General features: G+C 44.3%; 2 protein-coding genes across 3 annotated transcripts; one reads left to right on the top strand and one right to left on the bottom strand.

Moving 5' to 3' along the window:
* The first annotated feature begins 38 nt into the window (after positions 1-38).
* Positions 39-13,769, top strand: rabepk (Rab9 effector protein with kelch motifs). 2 transcript variants are annotated; one of them, XM_055659837.1, is made up of 8 exons: positions 39-336; positions 2,668-2,735; positions 6,269-6,420; positions 10,429-10,581; positions 10,862-11,023; positions 11,564-11,713; positions 11,894-12,049; positions 12,610-13,769. In XM_055659837.1, the coding sequence occupies exons 2-8, from the start codon at positions 2,683-2,685 to the stop codon at positions 12,918-12,920; spliced, it is 1,137 nt and encodes a 378-aa protein (XP_055515812.1). In that variant the 5' UTR covers positions 39-336; positions 2,668-2,682; the 3' UTR covers positions 12,921-13,769. The 2 variants fall into 2 exon arrangements, with proteins under 2 accessions (XP_055515812.1, XP_055515813.1); XM_055659838.1 differs by having other exon boundaries at positions 45-342.
* Positions 13,770-14,465: 696 nt separating this feature from the next.
* On the bottom strand, positions 14,466-19,649 carry hspa5 (heat shock protein 5). Its single transcript, XM_055659836.1, has 10 exons — positions 19,497-19,649; positions 18,557-18,713; positions 18,241-18,472; positions 17,673-17,807; positions 16,809-16,921; positions 16,555-16,709; positions 16,241-16,476; positions 15,873-16,110; positions 15,608-15,775; positions 14,466-15,394 (listed from the first exon to the last, which is right to left on the bottom strand). The coding sequence occupies exons 2-10, from the start codon at positions 18,673-18,675 to the stop codon at positions 14,832-14,834; spliced, it is 1,959 nt and encodes a 652-aa protein (XP_055515811.1). The 5' UTR covers positions 18,676-18,713; positions 19,497-19,649; the 3' UTR covers positions 14,466-14,831.
* Between the last annotated feature and the right edge of the window lie 3,977 nt (positions 19,650-23,626).

Raw genomic sequence — 23,626 nt, 5'->3', positions numbered from 1 at the left:
CCTCCCTCCCTCCCTCTCCTCTCCCCTCCCCTCCCTCTCCGTCTCTCTCTCTCTCTCTCTCTATTCCTTCCCCTCTCTCCCTCCCGTCCGCCGATCACCACAGCGATGGCCGCCTTCCCCTTTTCAGCGTCTCCGCCTCACACTGAGCTCTCATTGGCTCCGCGCTGAGCGCCTCCCGAGTGAGAGGTCAGGGGTAGCGGGTTCCCTCAGCAACGCCGGGCGAGCGAGCGGGCGGCGGCGTCGACACCGGCACCGTGTGAGAGCAGCGTGTGGGACGGCCCTGGTGCCTCCAGCTGCCCGAGGCCAGCTTCTTGTCATCTGCACTGGCACGCCGAGGTACAGGTACCATGAAAATCTTTCTTGCAGCAGCGTCACACAGGCGTATAGACTCAGACAACATTAATGTAACCTCAATTATACATCAATCAAAAGTTCTGCACAACGATAATGAAAAGTAAAAGATTATGTGCAAAACACAAGCGATGGGACAGGTATAGACAGCTGGGATCAACTGTATCACTGGATGAGTTTCGGGAAATAAGGATCAAAGTAAAAAAGGAAATATGAAGGGCAAATAGGGGACAGGAGAAACATTTGTCTCCATAATGTTTGGGACTAAGACCCATCATTTATTTATTTGCCTCTGTACTCCACAATTTGAGATTTGTAATAGAAAAATTCACATATGGTTAAATGCACATTGTCAGATTTTAATAAAGGACATTTTATACATTTGATTTCACCATGTAGAAATTACAGCAGTGTAAATCATGTCTGACGAATCTTATAGAATTTTTCGAGGATGTAACTAGTAGAGTGGATAAGGGAGAACCAGTGGATATGTTATATCTGGACTTTCAGAAGGCTTTCGACAAGGTCCCACATAAGAAATTAGTATACAAACTTAAAGCACACGGTATTGGGGGTTCAGTATTGATGTGGGTAGAGAACTGGCTGGCAGACAGGAAGTAAAGAGTAGGAGTAAACGGGTCCTTTTCACAATGGCAGGCAGTGACTGCAAGGCTCAGTTCTGGGACCCCAGCTATTTACGATATATATTAATGATTTGGACGAGGGAATTGAATGCAACATCTCCAAGTTTGCGGATGACACGAAGCTGGGGGGCAATGTTAGCTGTGTGGTGGATGCTAGGAGGCTGCAAGGTGACTTGGATATGCTGGGTGAGTGGGCAAATGCATGGCAGATGCAGTATAATGTGGATAAATGTGAGGTTATCCACTTTGGTGGCAAAAACAGGAAAGTAGACTATTATCTGAATGATGGCCGATTAGGAAAGGGGGAGATGCAATGAGACCTGGGTGTCATGGTACACCAGTCATTAAAAGTAGGCATGCAGGTGCAGCAGGCAGTGAAGAAGGCGAATGGTATGTTAGCATTCATAGCAAAAGGATTTGAGTATAGGAGCAGGGAGGTTCTACTGCAGTTGTACAGGGTCTTGGTGAGACCACACCTGGAGTATTGCGTACAGTTTTGGTCTCCTAATCTGAGGAAAGACATTCTTGCCATAGAGGAAGTACAGAGAAGGTTCACCAGACTGATTCCTGGGATGTCAGGACTTTCATATGAAGACAGACTGGACAGACTCGGTTCGTATTCGCTAGAATTTAGAAGATTGAGGGGGGATCTTATAGAAACTTACAAAATTCTTAAGGGGTTGGACAGGCTAGATGCAGGAAGATTGTTCCCGATGTTGGGGAAGTCCAGGACAAGGGGTCACAGTTTAAGGATAAGGGGGAAATCGTTTAGGACCAAGATGAGGAAAACATTTTTCACACAGAGAGTGGTGAATCTCTGGAATTCTCTGCCACAGAAGGTAGTTGAGGCCAGTTCATTGGCTATATTAGGGAGTTAGATGTGGCCTTTGTGGCTAAAGGGATCAGGGGGTATGGAGAGAAGGCAGGTACAGGATACTGAGTTGGATGATCACCCATGATCATATTGAATGGCGGTGCAGACTCCAAGGGCCGAATGGCCTACTCCTGCACCTATTTTCTATGTTTATATGTTTATACATAGTCCCCTCATTTCAGGGCACCATATTGTTTACGACACAGCAATGTCATGTAAAAATGAAAGTAATCATGTTTATTATTTTATTTCATGACATTTGCATGCAATGACTGCTTGAAGTCTGAGATTCATGGACATCACCATTTGCTGGGTGTCTTCTCTGGTGATGCTATGCCAGGCCTGTATTACAGCAATCTTTAGCTTATGCTTGTTTTGGGGGTTAGTCCCCTTCAGTTTTCTCTTCAGCATATAAAAGGCATGCTCAATTGGGTTCAGATCGGGTGATAGACTTGGCCATTTGGCCATTTTTCAGCTTTGAAAAACTCCTTTGTTGCTTTAGCAGTATGTTTGGGATCATTACCTTGCTGTAGAATAAACTGCCGGCTAATGCGTTTTGAGGCATTTGTTTGAACTTGAGCAGATAGGATGTGTCTATACACTTCGAATTCATTATGCTACTACCATCAGCAGTTGTATCATCAAAGAAGATAAATGAGCCAGTACCTTCAGCAGCCATAGGTCTCTAAGTTACACTTTCTTCAGTTTCATATATTAATACAACCTTTAGAAATTATGAAGCAGTTATATATACATAACATGAAGGAGTAATTGCTAAATCTGTCTCTTTTATTCCAGCTTTATCAAGTGATTATGGAACTGCTGTGTGTGTTGGAGCCAGAGGAAAGTCCCCATACAGCAACATGGTGGGATCTCAATGCATATGTAAAGTTTGACTATCAACGGGTAACATTATTATCAAGTGATTCTATGCGATGTAATTTCTTCTTAAATGGTTACAACTAATTCAAAACAAGTTTTTGAATAATATGTACAATTAACATCTCTGTAATGAAAGAACGCTGAGGAAATGGAGACAGTGGGAAAATTGCCATGCATGCTGCAGTTGTAGGGTTATACAAATGAAAAGAATGAACCATTGTTGCCATGTTTTCTCTTGAAAAGAAGCTGAGATATTATCTCTGAGAAGTAGGAGAGATAAAGAGAGGTTTTGATGGGCTAGATTGAGAGGGTTTTTCCACTTGGATGGAAGAGGATGTAGCAGCAGATTTTTATATCATTCAATAGATTACTCCCTCTAGCCACTAAAGAGACTACATGGTTTAAGGAGAATGTCGTAATACGCATGTGAACTCTCCGTGAGACCTTCAGAGCTTCTTCACAAATAAATCTTCATAACACCACCGTCTTTTGATTAATAGTTTCTTTATTGTTGAAGAAAAACAATAAGATATACATCCGACCTTCTTCTCCGACTGGTACACTTTAATCTTGTTCAAACTCCAGCATATCGCTTTAACCGTTAGCAAACTCCATGTGTCTCGGTTAAACTTCACACGGTTGAAGGGTATACCTTCCCCATGTAACTCCGAGCTGAACTAAAACTAAACTTCAGCGCAAGAAACCCAACACCAAACACGCCCTTGAGTACGTAATAAATCCCACCCACATAATTATGGGCAATTTAAAATATAAAAAGTACTACAAATTACAAGAGGAATGGGTCAAATGGATTAATGCCATAATTATGACACACAAAATAAGCCAAATGACCACTACAGAGGAAAGAAGCAGTTTTGAAACGGATAAACTGTGCAGAATTTAATCTGATAGGCTAAGTTCTGCATAGATAGATTCCATTTGACCCATCCCTCTTGTAATTTGTAGTACTTTTTTTCTCTTCTTCTTTGGAAATATTACACCAGTACATTTTTCCATAAATATCAATTGCCTTATAATATCTCACCAGTTTCTGCTGTAAATGCTTTATCCTAAATAGTGGGAAGCACCCTCTACTACTTCTCCAAGATGATCTCTCAGCCTCTTTTCAAGAAAAAGCATGGCAACAAATGGTTCCACCATAAAGGCTGCCAGAACCAAGAATAATTCAGTTCTCACTTGGAATCCATCCACACATTATTCCACAAATTCTATGAATTACTGGGAATGATATGGTCATTTAAGCTTCCTTGTAACATTTTAAAGCTTTCTGATGAGAATGGAAAAAGTTTGACCATTATTATAAAGAATATATAAAGAACAAGAGTTGTGAATCTGAGGAATTCTCTGCCACAGGAGGCCAATTCACTGGATGTGTTCAAGAGAGTTACTGTAGACATAGCTCTTAGGGCTAACGGAATTGAGGGATATGGGGAGAAAGCAGAAACGGGATACAGGTGCACAACCTTTTATCCGAAAGCCTTGGGACCAGACACTTTTCGTAATTCGGAATTTGTCGGCCTTCGGAATGGAAATTTTTTAGGGTAGATTTTAATGGCTGGCTCAGTGGTAGAGTGCTCGGCTCATATCCGCAAGGTCGCGAGTTTGCGCCTTGATCCCGGCAGTTCCTCGGTCGCGAGTTTGAGTCTTCAATGTAGTTTTTTCTTGCAGAATAAATGTCTGTATGAAATGCAGTGTGTTGAATGAATTCCTGAATTTGTAAATGTGACCGCAGCATTGAATCACCTCTCGCACTCATGTCACCCTAGCGGGGCTACATGCCCTTAGGCGGCCTAAGGCGACATTTTCACACTCTTATATCCGTGTGCAGCAGAGGCGACGTGCGTTTGGCGCCAAACGTGAGCTTTGGTGAGCTTTGGTGTGCAGACGACATCCTGGAAAAAATGTCCGGTTTCTTCCAGGTAGGCGATATACCCTCCCGGGCAATATACCCTCCACTTCTCTTTTATGAAGGGGATTTAGTTCCCCTTTCTTCCAGGACCGACCGGAGGTTCCGCTGTCACCTCTGCGGGCCGCCCTCGGTGAACGTCCTGTCTCCCTGTCCCTGGGATAGCAGGGGGCGATCAAACAGCACAATACCCCCCTCCCCCTCCAACTCCAGAGGAATCCGCTCCCCGATGGGCCGCTACGGCGACAAGTGGCAGTTCGCCCACAGCCCGAGCTGCGCGACCCCAAGAACAAGACGTACCTTGCAAGACGTACCGATCAGCTTCTGCCCATACGGGGAGCGTGTTCCTCTGGAGTTGGAGCGGGGCTGGGCTGGAGTTGCTGATCTGGGATCTCCGTGCTTGCAGTGGGCCTGGGGTCGGTGTCCCGATGAGGGGGAACAGCTCGGGCTGTGGGCGAACTGCCACTTGTCGCCGTAGCGGCCCATCGGGGAGCGGTTTCTGGTGGTCCTGACGTCTCCGGCCAGTTTGCAGTTTTCCTCTGGAGTTGGAACAGGGCTGGGTTGCTGCTGGCTGTGGGTCTCTGGGATCTCCGTGCTTGCAGTGGGCCTGGGGGGTCGGTGTCCCGTTGGTCCTGACGTCTCTGGTGACTGGCATTGTATGCTGGCATCGCCGACGTGAAGACTGTGCAAAGCTCCCGCGCCGGTGCAATGGGCGGGGAGCTGGAGAGGGGAGGGAAGGGGTCACACACATGGCCGGGAAGCAGAGGGGTGTAGGTGGGGTGAAACTGAAGGGAGCGACAATCTGCTGCTCCATGCCCACTGAGTTAAAAAGTTCCCACGCAAGACTCACGATACACTGTGTATCGTGAGTCTACCGTGGGAACTTTTTAACTCAGCGGGCAGGGAGCAGCAGGTTGTCAATTATTAACCCTCCCGCGCAATATACCCTCACCTTCTCTTTTATGAATGGGGATTTAGTTCCCCTTTCTTCAAGGACCGACCGGAGGTTCCGCTGTCACCTCTGCGGGCCGCCCTCAGTGAACGTTTTCAAGGACCTTTCTTCAAGGACCGAAAAAATGTCCGCTATTCGGAGGTTTTCGTTATCTGGATCTGCGGATAAAAGGTTGTGCACCTGTACTTATTTTGGATGATCATATTGAATAGTAGTGTTAGCTCGAAGGGCCGAATGGCCTACTCCTGCACCTATTTTTTCTATGTTTCTATGTTACTCTATTGACAAATTTGCTGATCACTGTTGAATGGATCAGATTTACATTTTGGTGGTATTGGCAAATGTCATGCTATCAGTGTATTTCACTGCAGTCAGATGCTTTTGTAAAGTGACCTAAAGAGGGCAGAAGATAAAGTCTGGTGGAGAAAATATTTGGTGCACTATTATACATTCAATGATCTTTACAGAATGCAGATAATGAGAAATTGAATTTTGTCAGTGAGTCTTTAGTATAATTTAAAGAATTACTCAAATGATCTAAAACATCAGTATTTACTTTTGATTTGCAGAAAATGAATTGAATTTCTTGGATCAGTGTCCAATATTGTTTGAATTGTTTCCCATCCTTGTGTACACAGGTACGCTTTTGTGCCCAGTGGAGAGAGTCCAGATGTTCGTGTTGGCCACACTCTCACATATATTCCAGATAAATCGGGAAAAGGGAAGGTCATTATAGTTGGAGGAGCAAATCCTAACGGAAGCTACTCTGATGCCTACGTCTTAGAACTGGGTAACAACACATTTTTTAATAGTTCATGTCAAATAGAAATGTTCACCAGAAGACACAAAGTTCTGGAGTAACTCAGCAGGTCAGGCAGCATGCCCGGAGAACATGGATATGTGACATTTTGCGATGGCACCGTTCTTCAGACTGAATTCAACATTTCTGTTTTTTATTAAATTCCAATATTTTTCAAAACTATCTGTTTCTCTTTTTCCACTTTTTCTAGATTTTTGCTATACAAACATAATTGTCTGTGAAGTTGTTTGAACAAAATATAACAAAAAGTATTAAGTAAAAACATTAAGATAAATTGCTGATATGGTTTTGTTAAGGCTAAATGGTGATACATTGTGAATTCACAATGTGTTATTGCCATCAGGAACCAGCTCATCAGCCACCTCTCTGAACTTCCTGTGGAAATCAGTGAGCGTCGCATGACCATCCGTCTGGTGCTTGCCAACAACAAGATGGCAACAGTTGTGAGTGCCTATGACCCTACTTTAGCTTCTGAAGAGGAAGTAAAAGAGACCTTTTGACACTTGCTTGGATGAGACACTGTCTAAAATCCCCAGATTATTCTCCTAGAAGACTTCAACTCCAGGGTCGGCCGGGACCAACACCACTGGAAGGGTACCGTAGGAAAGAACAGAGGTTCAAACAAAATTTGGTTTCTGCAGTCATACAAACAAGTAGAAGAACCAAGACACAACACAATTTACACAAACATCCATCAAAGCGAATCTCCTCACTGTGATGGAAAGCAAAGTCTTATCTCTCCCCTGCACTCCCCATTCTCCTCCCGATGTCAGTCAAAGCCCCCGGCGGGCGTTGGTAAGTAAGTCCCGCGGCCATTAAAGCCGCGGCAGGCGATGTAAGACCCTGCTCCAGGACATCCTTATCCCCGCAACTCGGGCGGGAGAAGTCGCCGTTGCGGAAGCCCCGAAAAGCGGTCTCCCACCAGGGACCCGCGGGCTCCCGGTGTCACCGTCCACCAGACCTGCGGCTGGAGCATCCGAATCTCCGGGGTCGGGCCGCAACAGCGCGTCACCACAGCTCCTCCTGCTCCGAACTCGGCCAGCACCGCGATGGTAGTAGGTCCGCAGGCTCCGCGACTGGAGCCCCAGGTCGGTGGCATATTATTGACTGTGTCATTGTACGAGCCAGGACGTGAACATCACAAGGGCCATGATCGATGCAGATGACTGCTGGACAGATCATCTCCTCATCCGCTCCATGATGCCCATCAAACTCAAGAGGAAGAGGAGGATTCAAACAAAGCAGATCTGGCTCGAAAGCCTGGAGGAAACTGTCATCCAGCCGCAACTTAAGGCTTCTCTTGGGGAAAGCCTCCAACAGGAATATCCTGATGATATTGAAGGGCACTGGAGCTGGCTCAATCCACCATCCTTGATACCTGTAAAAACATCCTTGGGTGCAAGTCCAGAAAACACCATGACTGGTTTGACGAGAACGACACTGAGATAGAACAGCTCATCTCCAATCAAAGGAAAGTGCTCTCGGGTGACACCAGAGGCTTCTTCAGTGCTACTAAGGCCATCCATGGTCCAAGCTACCACAGCTTAACCCCCCTGCGCTCAAAAGAAGGACAAGAACTGCTGAAGGACAATGAGTCCATTAACGCCCGATGGAATGGGCACTTCCAGGAACTCCTCAACCGTGACAGCACAACTGAACCAGACATTACCCACCTCATGCCCCAGAGTCCCATCAGAGAAGACATGGAAGAACCTCCCACTATGACAGAGGTTCAAGATGCCATCAAGAGCCTTAAGAACAACAAGCCCACCGGTCCAGATGGAATCCGAGCTGAGATCTTAAAGGAAGGTGGACCGGAGCTCCTGTACCACATCCACGCCCTACTCCTCAAGGTCTGGGGAAAAAGAAGAACTTCACTCAGAACTCAGGGATGCTTTAATAGTGACCATTTTCAAGAAGGAGGACAAAGCTGAATGTGGAAACTACAGGGCATCTCGCTCCTGTCAACAACAGGCAAATTCCTAGCTCGTGTACGCCCATCCAGAGGTACAGCAGACATAATATTCACAGCTTGCCAACTCCAGGAAAAATGCTGTGTAACCTTTGTACATGGCCTTCATAGACCTGACAAAAGCTTTTGACTCGGTAGACTGCCAGGCTCTTTGGAGCATACTATCAAAGTACGGGTGTCACGACAAGTACATCAGAATATTGCAGCTTCTGCATGATGGCATGTCGGTCACAGTGCTCAGCAACTGCGTCTCCGAGTCCGAACCCTTCACTGTCGACTCACCCACCCTGTTTGTCGTCTTCATTGCTGCCATACTTCACCTCATTGGTGAAGAGCTGCCACGGAGGATCGCAATCCTCTACAGAACTGACGGTGGGCTCTTCAACCTTAATAGGTTTACGGCCAAGAGCAAAGTCAGTAACACCACCATCATAGAGCTTCAGTACGCAGACGACTGCGCAATTGCAGCACACTCTGCAGAAGACCTCCAGGGCATCCTGAATGGCCTAGCCTTAAATATCAAGAAGATCGAGGTCCTACATCAACCTCCACCCAACCAGCTATCTACCCAGCCAACCATAAAGGTGGACGATACCACTCTTGAAAACGTTGACCACTTCCCCTACCTTGGCAGCATTCTTTCCTCAAAAGGTGACATCAACTCTGAGGTAAACCATCGCCTGAGTTGTGGCAGCGGAGCCTACATCAGACTCAGGAAAAGAGTCTTTGAAGACCGAGACCTAAAGGCTCTAACAAAACTGCTGGTCTACAGAGCTGTTGTCATGGACCACCTACAGCAGGCACCTGAGAGCCCTGGAACAATACCATCAAAGATCCTTACAAAAGATTCTGAGGATCAGATGGGAGGACAAAAGCATCAACATCAGCATTTTGGAGGAAGCCAACATGACCAGCATAACCACCACAATAATGCAGCACCAACTTCGATGGACTGGCCATGTCATCCGCAAGTCCAACACACGTCTCCCTAAACAAATCCTGTACTCTCAATTGAAGGAAGGTTGGTGAGCCAAAGAAACGCTTCAAGGACAACATCAAGAACAGTCTGAAGAAATTCCACATCACATCAAGCAACTGGGAGCACATTGCACTGGACAGGCACTCCTGGAGGAAATCTGTGCAGGAAGGAGCTGCGACGACTACCATCCACCGCCAGTCTCCACTGCCCACGTTGCACTAAGGTGTGTGGATCGCAGATCGTCCTCTACAGACATCTGCAGACCAGTAGACGACCCTATGGAGAGGACAGTCACTCGTTTCGAGTGACCGCCGATGCTGATTAGTTAGGGAAGAATAGCTTGAGCATAACAGAAAAGACACTGAACGGAGCTCAGGGTCCTCTAGCATATATGTACAGTGGATTACCCTGAAGACATATGCAGTCTTGCCTTTCCTTAAGTGAGTCTCACATGTGAATGAGTCACATCATAGATTTCAAATGTGCATGTAATGGTGAGGATCACGTAGTTAATTAACATTGACGTTAGTTGCTAAAGTTGTAACATCTGTAAACAAAATGTATGCCTACTATACTGATGGTTAATATATGTGATGTTAAAATAATTTAAAATAATACAATATCCATTGAGCTTATCATTGAAAATTTCACAAGAACACAGACTAGTCTAAATGGGTGAGTTTCTCAAATTATCCAATTAGGGTGTTGATGTAATGATGGGGCTCTGGAGTCCTTGTGCAATATACGCATCCAATTATGTAATGTGGAATGTTTCTAACCCTTTCTTATTTTCTGCTCCAATTCCAACTCAGTAAGTCACCTTTAATTATATTTTCAGAGCTGCATTTGATGTCATATGCTCATAGATCCTGTGTGTGCCAGAAACCTCATCGAGCAAACCGTTCCTTGTTTGTAAATCTAGTTAGATAATAATTAACATTGTATCAGATTTCACTTTAAGATTATTTCTCTTTGCAAGATTGCGACTATTATTGTACAGTGGCTAATTTTGTTCCCCATTAAACAGACAGACATGAATGGGATGCGCCAAAGTGGAAGGGATTACTGCCTCGCTATGAGCACGCCAGCTTTGTTCCAGTCACTACACCCACTGGGCTATGGCTCTTTGGCGGAGCAGATGAATGTGGCAACAGAAACTGTATCCAAGTTTTGAACTTCGGTAAAGTTGCTTTACTTTACTACTTTGATTCCCTTGCCACTCGTCAGCTACAAATAGTGCAAACGTTATAATTTTGAATACTTCTGTCAATGAAACAAAATTTATTATTGCTGCCTTTAATAAAGAATTATTAGAAAAGGATACCAAAGATGGTATACTCTGAAGAATGGTCTCAACCCGAATCGTACCCCAGCTTCACTGATTTACTTCCTTCTCCAAAAAGGAAACCAGTTGGTTATTAGTCAAAAATAATATTATTTTATTCCGTTTTTTAAACCAGAAACTGGAGAATGGAGAAGTCCAATCACAAATGGGACGCCACCCTCACCTCGAACATGTCACGGTTCTACTGCAGCTGTTGGAAATTGCCTCTATGTTTTTGGTGGAGGAGACAAGGGAGCGGAGCCCGTACAAGATCCACAACTCCATGCATTTGATAAAGGTAGAATTAAACATCCTCAAGTAAAAGATTTTGAGCAGGTGAAAACCAAAACAAAAATTGTTGATATTGGATTTTCTAAAATACTTTAAATTTGACACTTTTGATTTTAATTAAAACAGTGCTGGATGAACTCATGAGGGTCAGGTAGTTTCTATGGTGGGAATACACTGGTGGCGTTTCGGGTTGGGACCCTCAAGTAATCTTAATGATAGAAAACAACATTTATAAAGTTATCGTAAAGCTCCTCATAAAAGGACTGAGCCGAGACCATATCCTTTGCATGCAATGACAGCTTGAAGTCTGCGATTCATGGACATCACCAATTGCTGGGTGTCTTCTCTGGTGATACTTTGCCAGGACCGTATTGTAGCCATCTTTAGCTTATGCTTGTTTTGGGGGCTAGTCCCCTTCAGCATATAAAAGGCATTATCAATTGGGTTCAGATCAGGTGATTAACTTGGTCAGTTTATGTTTAAAAAATAAACATGTTAGTTAATATCTAATGCACATATATCTACCTTGCCCCTTGTATATTTTTAGCTACACTCCGCTGGTCCCAAAAATCAACAGAAGGAAAACCACCAGCCCCAAGGCACGGCCATGTGATGGTTGCTGTTGGTAGCAAGCTATTCATTCATGGAGGACTAGCAGGAGACCGTTTTTTTAATGATATGTATACCATTGATACAGGTAAGTTCTGTGCAGAGATTTGATGGTGGATTGCATTTGTGGACATTGTTATGCACACTAAATTCAACAAAAAAATGATAAAGGAAAATAACATGCATTGTAGAACTCTGCTCTTAGGTAAACATGAAAGTAAATTGCCATTATGAAGTATGCATTGACAACATCTTTTGTGATGAACAGCTGCCGTTAATATGATGTGGGAAAAAATAAACATGAAGGGTGATATCCCAGATGGACGTGCAGCTCATTCTGCAGTTTCCCATGAAAAGTATATTTTCATCTTTGGTGGTTTGGATGCTACTGGAGCACTGAACACCATGTACAAGTATCATATCGGTAAGTCCTTACAATACCCTCAGCACAAGTCGCTCAATGGGCATATCAGTTTGAAAATCAATCCAAGAAGCTAGTCCCAATAACTTTAAGAAAATGAACCATGCTTCATTATTCAGTAAAATTCAAAGGAGAGCACTTCTTTTGCTAGTGAACCCCTTAGTTTAGTTTTTGTTTTCCTGCTCTTTAGCACACTTTTTTTTAGTAGCCCTCCTTTCGACCTGACCCCTGTACTATTCACTAGCTGGGTGAATCAGTTATACCAAATGTACATTGGGGGTCAGGAGTTAGCAGTAGTTAACTCCAGCTCCAGTTAACCTGTTTTTGGTTACCAAGTATATTTAAAAGAAATATGGAGTTAAATGAGTGGGCATTGGTCTTGTGTAAAGACAAGCCTGTGTTTTCCCTTTTGCAAGGCTCCTTAATCATCACAATTATTTCTGACACTTCCCAGTAAATTGTATAATAATATAAAGCTTGCTCAACAATAATTCAGATAATTGGATTGGAACTTCAGAATAATGACAAATTATTCAAGTACATATCAATTTCATTTTTACCAGAGACACAATGCTGGACCTTATTAGAATTCGACTCTTCTCTACCTACAAAAAGATTGGATCATGCCATGTGCATTATACCCTGGAAAATAAGGAAAGCAGAAACAGATACTCCAGGAACAAATGAGAAACTACCAGCTGAAGAAAACGAGGAATGTACCAGTGGTAACAACCTACATCCCACCTCTATGAATTGCTCAGCAATTCAAAGTCAGACAAAGAGCATTGTGCACCTGTGCTTGGTATTTGGTGGTATGGACACTCAAGGTGAAATTTTCAACGACTGCTTTGTAACTCTTCTCAAGGGCTGCTAACAGCATATTTTTCAGATGTCCAACTTGTCTTGTATCCTCTTCCCATCCTTGTGTTCTGCAGCAGTCTTGTAAACAAACTGCTTAAGGGGGGGGGGGGGGGGGAAGGAGTGGACTGACATTTCAGGTCAGGGTGTTTTGAGTATATCCACTCCTTCCATAGATTTTGCTTGACCCCTAGTCACTGCAGCACTTGTTTTTTTCTCAAAATTCCAGCATCTGCAGTGGCTCCTTGGAGCCAGAATTCAACTTGTCAATTGCAGTGAGAACACATGGTAATGCGCCAACATCATTTGGCTATTTTGCTGTCACAATGCATTATAGACCAGATCACCCATCGCTTTATGACCCTCTCAGTTTTTTTTTGTTTTTTTTTAAATCATGTTTTGTAACATTTATATCAATAAAACTTCCTGATGAACCCTTCCTAGTCACTGTCGGATGGCCGAAAGTATAAATCTAAATCTACCTGCTTTAATTTCGCATCAAATTCTGATGAATGTACTGCTCAAACTAACATAAGAAATTAACTCGGTACATTACTGCATTTATCATTTAAATGTCTGTTAATCTGTATCATAAATAATTTGATCATAGTGGTTCTGGTAGTGCAAAATGCAATTTGTCACATCAGGGCAACCAAATGATTGGAGTTAGGCATTAGGCAGAAGACTGCATTTAATGTACAAGTGATTTAAAAAATGGAAAATTTACCATTATCGATTCTTCCCATTTTGCATTTAGTGGAATAGCTGCAATAAGACTACCTTACAGACCATACAATTACCTAATTTCATCATATGATAACCTGGATATGTTTGTAACTGAATTAAAGACACAGCATAGAAAGAGGCACTTGAGCTCTGTTGTTCTGATTTAAAACCATTATACCAACAATTGTTGGGTATTTAATAATAATAATAATAATAATAATAATAATGGATGGGATTTATATAGCGCCTTTCTAGATACTCAAGGCGCTTTACATCGCATTATTCATTCACTCCTCAGTCACACTCGGTGGTGGTGAGCTACTTCTGTAGCCACAGCTGCCCTGGGGCAGACTGACGGAAGCGTGGCTGCTAATCTGCGCCTACGGCCCCTCCGACCACCACCAATCACTCACACATTCACACGCAAGCAAAGGTGGGTGAAGTGTCTTCCCCAAGGACACAACGACAGTATGCACTCCAAGCGGGATTCGAACTGGCTACCTTCCGGTCGTCTTGCAGTGCATTTGTGGTGGATGCAGAAAGCCCCAATAGCATTCTTTACTTCTTGACCTAGATCGTTCAACTGAAGTTGCCAAAGCTCAGATCAGAGGCTAAACTTGTTTGCAGACAAGGCATTCTTGCTCAAGACTCCAGCAGGTGGCAGTATCAGTGGTGGGAAATAGTCTCAACCCAAGGCAGTTGTCCCATTGCCATTTGCAGATACTTAATCTGTAAAATGTAGTGTGCAACCTCACTAGATATTCCAAATCAAATTTAAATTAGGCTGTAGGTTAATTAACTTTAGCAATGCAAACCCCAAAATTGCAGATGGTGATGGTCTTTAACCTCAAGTCAAGAAGCTTGAGAAATTTTAATATCAAACATAACATTTATTGGTCACCAGTAGAAAATGTTTTCTACACTTACACAGACCAAACATGAGATTTCAAATAAATAGAAAAATGTGCATTTGGAGAACATTGTACTCGGAACCCTTGACGTCTATTTTCTCCCAATTAAGTTCTCCCTCCAGATAATTGATACTGAAACTGCAATGGAAGTTCTAGATCATTTCAAATGTTCTCGCCATTCAGCGAAAAATTCTGCACATACATTCAAGAGTTAGTCCTTATCATTCTGATATTTTTTTTTCTCCAAACAGTAAAGTTCAAATCCATTATTTACAAAATTAGAGTCCTTATTATAATTCATCCTTCTCGGTCCCCTCTTCCTCTTCTGGAGGAGCACCACCTGCACTTCCATACAGCTTACTAACAATTGGCTGAACAATCTCTTCAAGCTCCTTCTTCTTTGCTTTGAAATCTTCTGTTTCAGCATCTTGGTGGCTCTCTAGCCATTCAATCTTCTCCTCAACAGCTTTCTCGATGATTTCTTTGTCCTCTGAAGACAGCTTTCCACCAAGTTTTTCTTTATCGCCAATCTGGTTCTTTAGCGAATAAGAATAGCTTTCCAGGTCATTTCTGGCATCAATACGATCTTTCAGTTTCACATCTTCTTCAGCAAATTTCTCTGCATCATTCACCATCCTCTCAATTTCATCTGGGGTCAGACGGTTCTGGTCATTTGTGATAGTGATCTTATTTTTATTACCAGTGCCTTTGTCTTCAGCTGTAACACGCAGGATTCCATTCACATCTATTTCAAAGGTCACTTCAATCTGGGGGACACCACGTGGTGCTGGAGGAATACCAGTCAGGTCAAAGGTACCAAGCAGATGGTTATCTTTGGTTAATGGACGTTCACCTACAAAATAGTAACAAACTCAGGCTGGTGTTCCACAAACTCAAATCTTACACACTGAACAACAAACAGCTTGATATTTCATCTATTTGAGAAAACAGGAAAATCCACAGAACAAATGCAGTGCTCATGAGCGGTTACTTTCAAACATTCCAAAGTCTAAATGTCTAATTAAAATCAATACACAAAATAACACTGAATAAAACTACAACTCACCTTCATACACCTTGATGGTAACAGTCGGCTGGTTATCAGAGGCAGTTGAGAAAATTTGAGATTTTTTTGTTGGAACCACTGTATTACGAGGGATGAGTTTGGTCATGACACCACCAACAGTTTCAATTCCAAGAGTTAAGGGACAGACATCAAGGAGAACAAGGTCACCTAATTTTAATTAAATAGTAGAGGTTAGGAAACAAAATGAACCAGGTTCTGATCCAATCTTGACACACTTGAACAAAAACACAATGTTTACACTTACCGGTATCTTCCTCTCCCGATAGAACACCAGCCTGAACTGCTGCACCATAAGCCACAGCTTCATCAGGGTTAATTCCTCGTGACGGCTCTTTGCCATTGAAAAATTCTTTTACAAGCTGCTGGATTTTAGGAATACGTGTAGAACCACCTACGAGAACAATTTCATCGATTTCTGACTTTTTCAGATCGGCATCCTCCATCACTTTCTGCACAGGTTTCATAGTTGATCGGAACAAGTCCTGTTGCCAACAAATTAGAACGTTAGTTCGATAGATCCCTACACAATAAATCTCAACGCACAGCACCTTTAATTCTACAATTTATGAATTATATGAAAAGTCCACTTAATTAAAAAACTAGACTACCCACCATATTCAGTTCTTCAAACTTTGCACGGGTCAGAGTTTCAGAGAAATCTTCTCCTTCAAAGAAAGATTCAATTTCAATCCTGGCCTGATGTTGTGCAGACAAACCTCGTTTGGCCTTTTCTACTTCACGACGAAGCTTCTGTACTGCTCTGTTATCTTTACGAACATCTTTTCCAGTTTTCTTTTTATACAGTTTGATAAAGTGCTCCATCACACGTTGGTCAAAATCTTCACCACCTACAGATGCGAGGAATATTTTTGAATTTCGGCACAACATTATGTGTCAAACAATGTTTCAACTAGATTTTGTCTTACCTAGATGAGTATCTCCATTAGTTGCAACCACTTCAAAAACCCCATTGTCAATCGTGAGCAGTGAGACATCAAAAGTACCACCTCCAAGGTCAAATACTAGAATGTTTTTTTCACCCTCTCGTTTGTCCAAACCATAGGCAATTGCTGCAGCAGTCCTGAACACAAAGATAGGAAAGGAAATCAATAAAAATTGACCTTCAAATTCGCGCTTCTAGTTTTAAATAGCAATGTCCCACTGAGGGAACAATACTTACGGTTCATTGATGATCCTCATAACATTCAAACCAGCAATGGTACCAGCATCTTTTGTGGCCTGGCGCTGAGCATCGTTGAAATAAGCGGGCACTGTCACTACAGCATGGGTCACCTACAAATGAAACAAAGGCGATGAAATACTTCAACAAATAATTTGTAATCCAAAACACAACTTGGTTCAACACCTGGGTTGGAGGATCTCATTAAAGTTCAAACATTTGCCTAGGAAAGAGGTGTCCCATAATCCTTGAATCATGAACATCAGAAACACTGATGACACAAAAAGCTGGAGTAATTCAGCAGGATAGGCTGAATTACTCCAGTTTCTGGTAGAGATCCTTCTTCAGACTCCGAGATTGGGAGAGGGAGCCGAGTAGCGGCAAATGGTTTACAGCACAGCAAAGTGTGCAGTCTTGGAATAAAGGCATGGACTATTTTCTAAACGGAGAGGAGAGTCTTGGACCAGAGAGCACAGCCTCAGAATAAATGGAGATGAGGGGGAAATTTTAGTGAGAGGATGCTGAATCTGTGGAACTCATTGCCACAGACATCTGAAGGCCATCAATGGGTATTTAAGCAAAGATATTAATGTAGAATTAGTGTAAATGGGTGTCTGATTGTCAGTGTGATCTCGAGTCAATGGGCCAGTTCCACAACCTCTCTCCAACCCTTAAAATAAAGAATCCGCTTAATACATAACTGTGATACAAGATTGCAATATTATGTCCACAAAGAAATGATTTATTATTTATTTCTAAGAACTGAATTCCCATTCACCAAATACACCAACAGCCTATCCAAATGCTGCTTAAAATAGGAAGTCTAGATCATATCAAGGAAAGGGGGCACCAAAAGATTCGTACCTTCTTGCCAAGATATGCCTCTGCTGTTTCTTTCATCTTGGTTAACACCATAGCAGATATTTCCTCTGGAGCAAAGGTCTTAACCTGATCACTAATGTCAACTTGAACATGTGGTTTGTTCTTCTTATCGATAATCTGAATTAAGAATATGCAAGTTAAAAGTTAATTTGATTTTAAATAGCAATTTATTTGACACTGGATACAGAAAACAAACAAGTGTCTAATACACGCCCAGACTGCACTCTTAGTGAATGACTGGGGATACAGTCAATACCATGTCTGTATACAGGAACCAAGCATGATGGGCCTTAATTTATCTCAAGATTCTGCAGTAATGCAAGAATCTCCAAATTATGAAATTCTTCAACCCTGTGAAGGGGAAGTAACACCTTTGACAAGCTCTTCTGCACAGCCAAACTAAAAGCTAGAGACCTATAAAACATGTGATGGCCCACCAATCAATTGATTACAATAGAATAAACAAAGCATTAACTGTATATTCTGCCACAGAACTGACAATTTAAACTAAATGTATAATTACAATGTTAACAATATGGATGCATTTTACCTTAAATGGGAGATACTTTAGGTCCTGCTGAACTGCTGGATCATTATATATGCGGCCAATAAGACGTTTGGCATCAAACACGGTATTCTCAGGGTTTGAAGTCAGCTGGTTCTTTGCAGCATCACCTATCAAACGCTCTCCCTCTTGGGTAAAGGCCACATAGGAGGGGGTAATTCTGTTACCCTGGTCATTTGCAATGATTTCCACTCTTCCATTTTTGTAGACACCCACACTATAAAAACAAGAGATTATTCACCTTTCCATCAACTTTCTGAACCTAGCAAAAATTAGACAGACCTATAGATTTCAAACTTACCATGAGTATGTGGTACCGAGATCAATTCCAACCACTGTACCAACATTTTCCCTCTTGTCGTCATCATCAGCAAAGACACAGCTGACAAGCAGCAGCGGTAACAAACAATATCCTTTCATTCTGAGCGAATTTACTACTCTAATGTAGTGTGAAAAATCTAAAGAGGCAAAAAGAAACAACTCAGCAAATGTCTATAATTTTCCAAAAGCAATTGTTCTTAAACATACGTGGAATAAAACTTGAAACCAGAAGAGTTTGCCAATGATCTATTATATAGTTAAAACGCGTCTGGTTCGTTCATTCATTGACGACAATCTGATCGCTACCCAGTCTCGACGTCATGGTGGAATCACAAATGGAATAACTAGGTTTGAAAAGACAACCTGCTCAATTACCAACACAGCCTGCGAGCCGGTAAAGACAACCTGCCAATCACAACAGGGAGATTTCAAACTAACATTCCTTGTCTACACAGACCCATACATGTTAGTTGATCACGTCGTGACTGCAACGATTGGGCCATTGAGTGAGCGGGCACCAGTCAACCTCTAGCCTTGAACAAAAGCTCAATGGGGCTGCAGCGGCGCAGCGCTCCGGAAGCCATTTTATGAGCAGCCCACGTTAGGCGCCACATGCGTTGTCGGGCTCCCCGCGCAATGGTGGGCCCACGCCTGGGGGGGCGAATCCATCGACACCGTGGGCCTGGCCAATTCTCGGAGATTTCCCCCGAAGATGTAACGTTGGTTTAGGACTCGAGGGCATTGGTCGAAAGACAGGCCGGTCTAGGACCGGGGGGGTGGGGGGAATGAAGCGGATCATCAATGAACCGGTGCCCAGGATTCCCCCTCCCGGTGCCGGCCTGCAGGTGTCCAGGTTACCCCTTGCTCCCCCGGGAGTCAGACCGCAAGCTGCCACCCAGGTGCCGGGTGCATGTACTCACCGCTGTACCTGCCACTCACTGCTCCCTCCGCCGCTTCACTGATGTGCCGGTCCGCGCCCGCCGCTCCGCGCTTTATATAGACCAGCCACTTCCTCGTCGTGGAGCGCTGCCATTGGCCGGCGGCGCCCGCGTTGGAGGCGGCTGATTGGGCGGCGGGTTGGCGCTGGCCACTCCGGTGGCTGACACGTACCGGCTCCGGACAGTCGCGTCACAGCCCGCCCCATGTCCCGCCCACTCCCTCCCGCACCATTGGCCAGGCCACACGTCGCCGGCCAGCTCACCTCCACCTTCCGCTCCCATTGGATGTCAATCAGTGCAGACGTCGCGGCAGTCCCCTCACACGTCACCACGTCGATCGGAGGTTTCACCGGCCGTGCGTCATGCCTCCCGCCTCCACCCCATTCTGGAATTTTCACCTTTTGTGTGGTAAAAGCTTATCATTTTTCAATCAATAGTCAGCACTTGGAGTAGAGTGAGCAGGGAAAGGTTATACAACGTTAAATACGGATTTCTTCATGTATAAAAAGGAAATTAACAGCATGACTAACTAGTGGTCCCCTGGAGAAGCAGGGGGAATTAATAATAAGAAATAAATGGCAGAAGGACGGAATAAACAAGATCCAGAAAATATCTTTTTTCAAGGGATTAAATTAAATTAAATGAGGAATTTAAAGTAATTATTCGAGTAAAGTACGAGGCGAACAAATGGAGCTAAACACAAAATGCTGTAATAACTCAGTGGGACAGGCAGCATCTCTAGAGAAAGAATGGGTGAGGGCCTGTCCCACTTGCCGATTTTTTACGGCGACTGCTGGCGTCATATCAGGGTCGCCAAAAGATTTTGAACATTTCAAAATCCAGGGGCGACAAAAAAAATGTTGCGACACTTGCAAAACACTGCGTCAATACGTCATCACGCCGCAGCTTTTTCGGTCACCTGATTGTCAGTCAATGATGCCGGCAGTCGCCGAATAAATCGTCAAGTGGGGCAGGCCCTTGACATTTTGAGTCGAGACCCTTCTTCCGACGGACAGTCAGAGGAGAGGGAGACACAGAGATAGGGAAGTGTAAGGTGTGAAAACGAGACATCAAAGGGGACGAAGTTCAAGTTAGCTAGAGGAAGTTTACAACGAAGCATAAAAAGATAAAATTTTATCAGGACAGTCAAACTGGTCAGAGAAGTAGTATGGCTGTGGAGGAAGCCCAGGACAGAAAGGTCAGTGTGGGAATACAGGGCTCTCGCTTAACCTTTTTTCCCTGTTGCCAGCCGGGCAACCTTGGCAGCTTTTGGAGGCGGTTCCATCTCCTCCTCCCGCACCCCGCCCGGCCCGATAAAGGCCGCTGCTGCCATTCCGCCAACGGCGCTTTCAAAACAGATCCTGTTTTGTGAATGCTTCATTGAGCATATTCCGACTGGTAACTACGCACTTTGTCCGAACACGCGTCATGCAAGCCATCTTAAACGCGTCTGAAGAAGGGTTTCGGCCCGAAACGTTGCCTATTTCCTTCGCTCCATAGATGCTGCTGCACCCGCTGAGTTTCTCCAGCTTTTCTGTGTAACCTTGGCAGCTTTTCAGGTTGCCAAATGACAGTTTAGGTGGTCATTTAAGATGGCTTGCATGACGCGTGTTCGGACAAAGTGCGTAGTTACCAGTCGGAATATGCTCAATGAAGCATTCACAAAACAGGATCTGTTTTGAAAGCGCCGTTGGCGGAATGGCAGCAGCGGCCTTTATCGGGCCGGGCGGGGTGCGGGAGGAGGAGATGGAACCGCCTCCACTGCTGTGCGGGGCCCGTGATTCGCTCCGACCCTCCGTCACGTCACACTTAGCATCTTTCCCACAACCGCCGCCGACACAAAACGTCACGTTCCTTTTCTCCAGAGATACTGCCGGACCCGCGGAGTTACTCCAGTTTTTTGTGTCTATGTTAGGTATAAACCAAGTTGCCAAGCCGGGCAAAATGACTCGCCGTTTAGGTTGCCCGGCGGCACTTTGGGTAGTCAGTGGCATCCGGGCAACCGCTAATTTCGAGCCCTGGAATAACTAACCTCATCCACTGCATCCCGATGTGGCCTCTATGACATCGGCGAGACCAAGTGTAAATTCGGTGATCGCTTTGTTAAACAATTACACTCAGTCCACCGAGGTTTACTGGATCTTCCGGTTGCTAATCATTTTAACTCCCCATTTCCACATGTTCGGCATGTTCGGCAACTGTGGCAGGGCTTGAATGCCATCACCTCCTACAAGGCGAAATCAGGAGGCAGCTCAATTGTCAGCGAAGCATCACTCCCTGACTAGCTCAATGCGTTTTACGCATGATTTGATAGGGAGAACACTGATGTGCCTTCCCGAGCCCCCATTCGCCGTGATGATATTTCAGTCACAGTCTCAGAGGCCAACGTCAGAAGATCCTTCAGGGGGGTGAACCCTTGGAAACCACCTGGACCTGATGGTATACCTGGCCGTGTTCTAAAAACCTGTGCGGACGAACTGGCTGGCGTTTTTACGGACATTTTCAACCTTTCACTTCTGAGATCTGAGGTTCTCACCTGCATTAAAAGGGCATCAATAATACCGGTGCCCAAGAAGAGGAAGGTGACGTGAAATGATTATCGACCAGTGACACTACAGTCTGTGGTGATGAAGTGCTTTGAGAGGTTGATTATGGCGCATATCAACTCCTACGTCAATAAGAACCTCGACTGACTGCAGTTCGCTTACCGCCACAACAGATCAACGGTGGATGCGATCTCACTGGCTCTCCTCTCCGCCCTGGACCACTTGGACAACAGAAACTCATATGTTAGGCTGATATTCATTGACTACAGCCCGGCGTTTAACACCATCATCCCCTCCAAGCTGGTTACCAAGCTCTCAGATCTGGGTCTCTGCTCATTCCTCTGCAATTGGATCCTCGACTTCCTCATCCACAGACCACAGTCTGTCCGTATTGGTGACAATGTGTCATCCTCGATAACAATCAGCACGGGAGCACCTCAAGGCTGCGTGCTCAGCCCCCTGCTGTACTCACTCTATACTCGTGATTGTGTAGCTGGTGTGAACTCCATCATCATAGTGTGAACTCCATCATCAAGTTCGCCAACGATACCACTGTTGTGGGACGAATTACTGGCTCTCAACCCCAGCAAAACCAAGGAACTGATTGTGGACTTTGGAAGGGGTAGGATAGGGACCCACAATCCCGTTTATATCAACAGGACGATGGTGAAAAGGGTCAAGAACTTCAAATTCCTGGGCGTACATATTTCCGAAGATCTTTCCTGGTCCCAGCACACAGATGCAATTATAAAGAAAGCATAATTCATAATTCATAATCATACCTCTACTTCCTGAGAAGATTACGGAGAGTCGGTATGTCAAAGGTGCACTGTAGAGAGCATATTGACTGGTTGCATCGTGGCTTGGTTTGGCAACTTGAGCGTCCAGGAGCGGAAAAGAATGCAGAAAGTTGTGACCACTGCCCAGTCCATCATCGGCTCTGACCTCCCCACCATCAAAGGGATCTATCGCGGTCTCTGCCACAAAAAGGCTGCCAACATCATCAAGCACCATCCTGGCCACACACTCATCTCTCCGCTGCCATCAGGTAGAAAGTACAGGAGCCTGAAATCGGGTACATCCAGGTTCAGGAACAGCTTCTCCCCCACAGCCATCAGGCTATTAAACTCACCATCAAACAAACTCTGAACTATAACAGCCTATTGCACTTTATCTGTTTATTTATGTGTGTGTATATATATGGTCTATGCAAAATAGACACACTGAACTGTACTGTATTTACGCTTACAATACTCTGTTGTGCTGCAGCAAGCAAGAATTTCATTGTCCTATCTGGGACACATAACAATAAACTCTCTTGACTTGACTTGACTTTTCTGTTGTCGGCCTCGTCCATTGCCAGAATGAAAACACATACAAATTGGAGGGACAGCACCTCATACTGTATTGTGTTTGGGTACCTTATGACCCAAGGGTATGAACATTGAATTCTTCAATTTCAGGTAACTTCTACAAACACCTTTCCCTTCCTGTCTCCCCGCAAAATCACCAGCCCTCCTTCCCTTACCTTTTGCCCCCGACTCCCTACTCTGAACCATGGATAAC

The sequence above is a fragment of the Leucoraja erinacea genome, chromosome 31 (assembly GCF_028641065.1).
Source record: "Leucoraja erinacea ecotype New England chromosome 31, Leri_hhj_1, whole genome shotgun sequence".
NCBI lineage: Eukaryota > Metazoa > Chordata > Chondrichthyes > Rajiformes > Rajidae > Leucoraja > Leucoraja erinaceus.
This window is presented reverse-complemented; position numbering and strand designations above follow the sequence as displayed.

What these genes read in the sequence shown, in the direction of transcription:
- rabepk (XM_055659837.1), top strand. Translation starts at nt 2,683, where the DNA reads ATGGAACTGCTGTGTGTGTTGGAGCCAGAGGAAAGTCCCCATACAGCA. An exon ending in AGTCCCCATACAGCAACATG is followed by an intron (nt 2,736 to 6,268) that starts GTGGGATCTCAA and finishes TTGTGTACACAG; the next exon opens with GTACGCTTTTGTGCCCAGTG. An exon ending in CATGTACAAGTATCATATCG is followed by an intron (nt 12,050 to 12,609) that starts GTAAGTCCTTAC and finishes CATTTTTACCAG; the next exon opens with AGACACAATGCTGGACCTTA.
- hspa5 (XM_055659836.1), bottom strand. Translation starts at nt 18,675, where the DNA reads ATGAAAGGATATTGTTTGTTACCGCTGCTGCTTGTCAGCTGTGTCTTT. An exon ending in TAATGGAGATACTCATCTAG is followed by an intron (nt 16,477 to 16,554) that starts GTAAGACAAAAT and finishes TCGCATCTGTAG; the next exon opens with GTGGTGAAGATTTTGACCAA. An exon ending in ATCGGGAGAGGAAGATACCG is followed by an intron (nt 15,776 to 15,872) that starts GTAAGTGTAAAC and finishes AATTAAAATTAG; the next exon opens with GTGACCTTGTTCTCCTTGAT.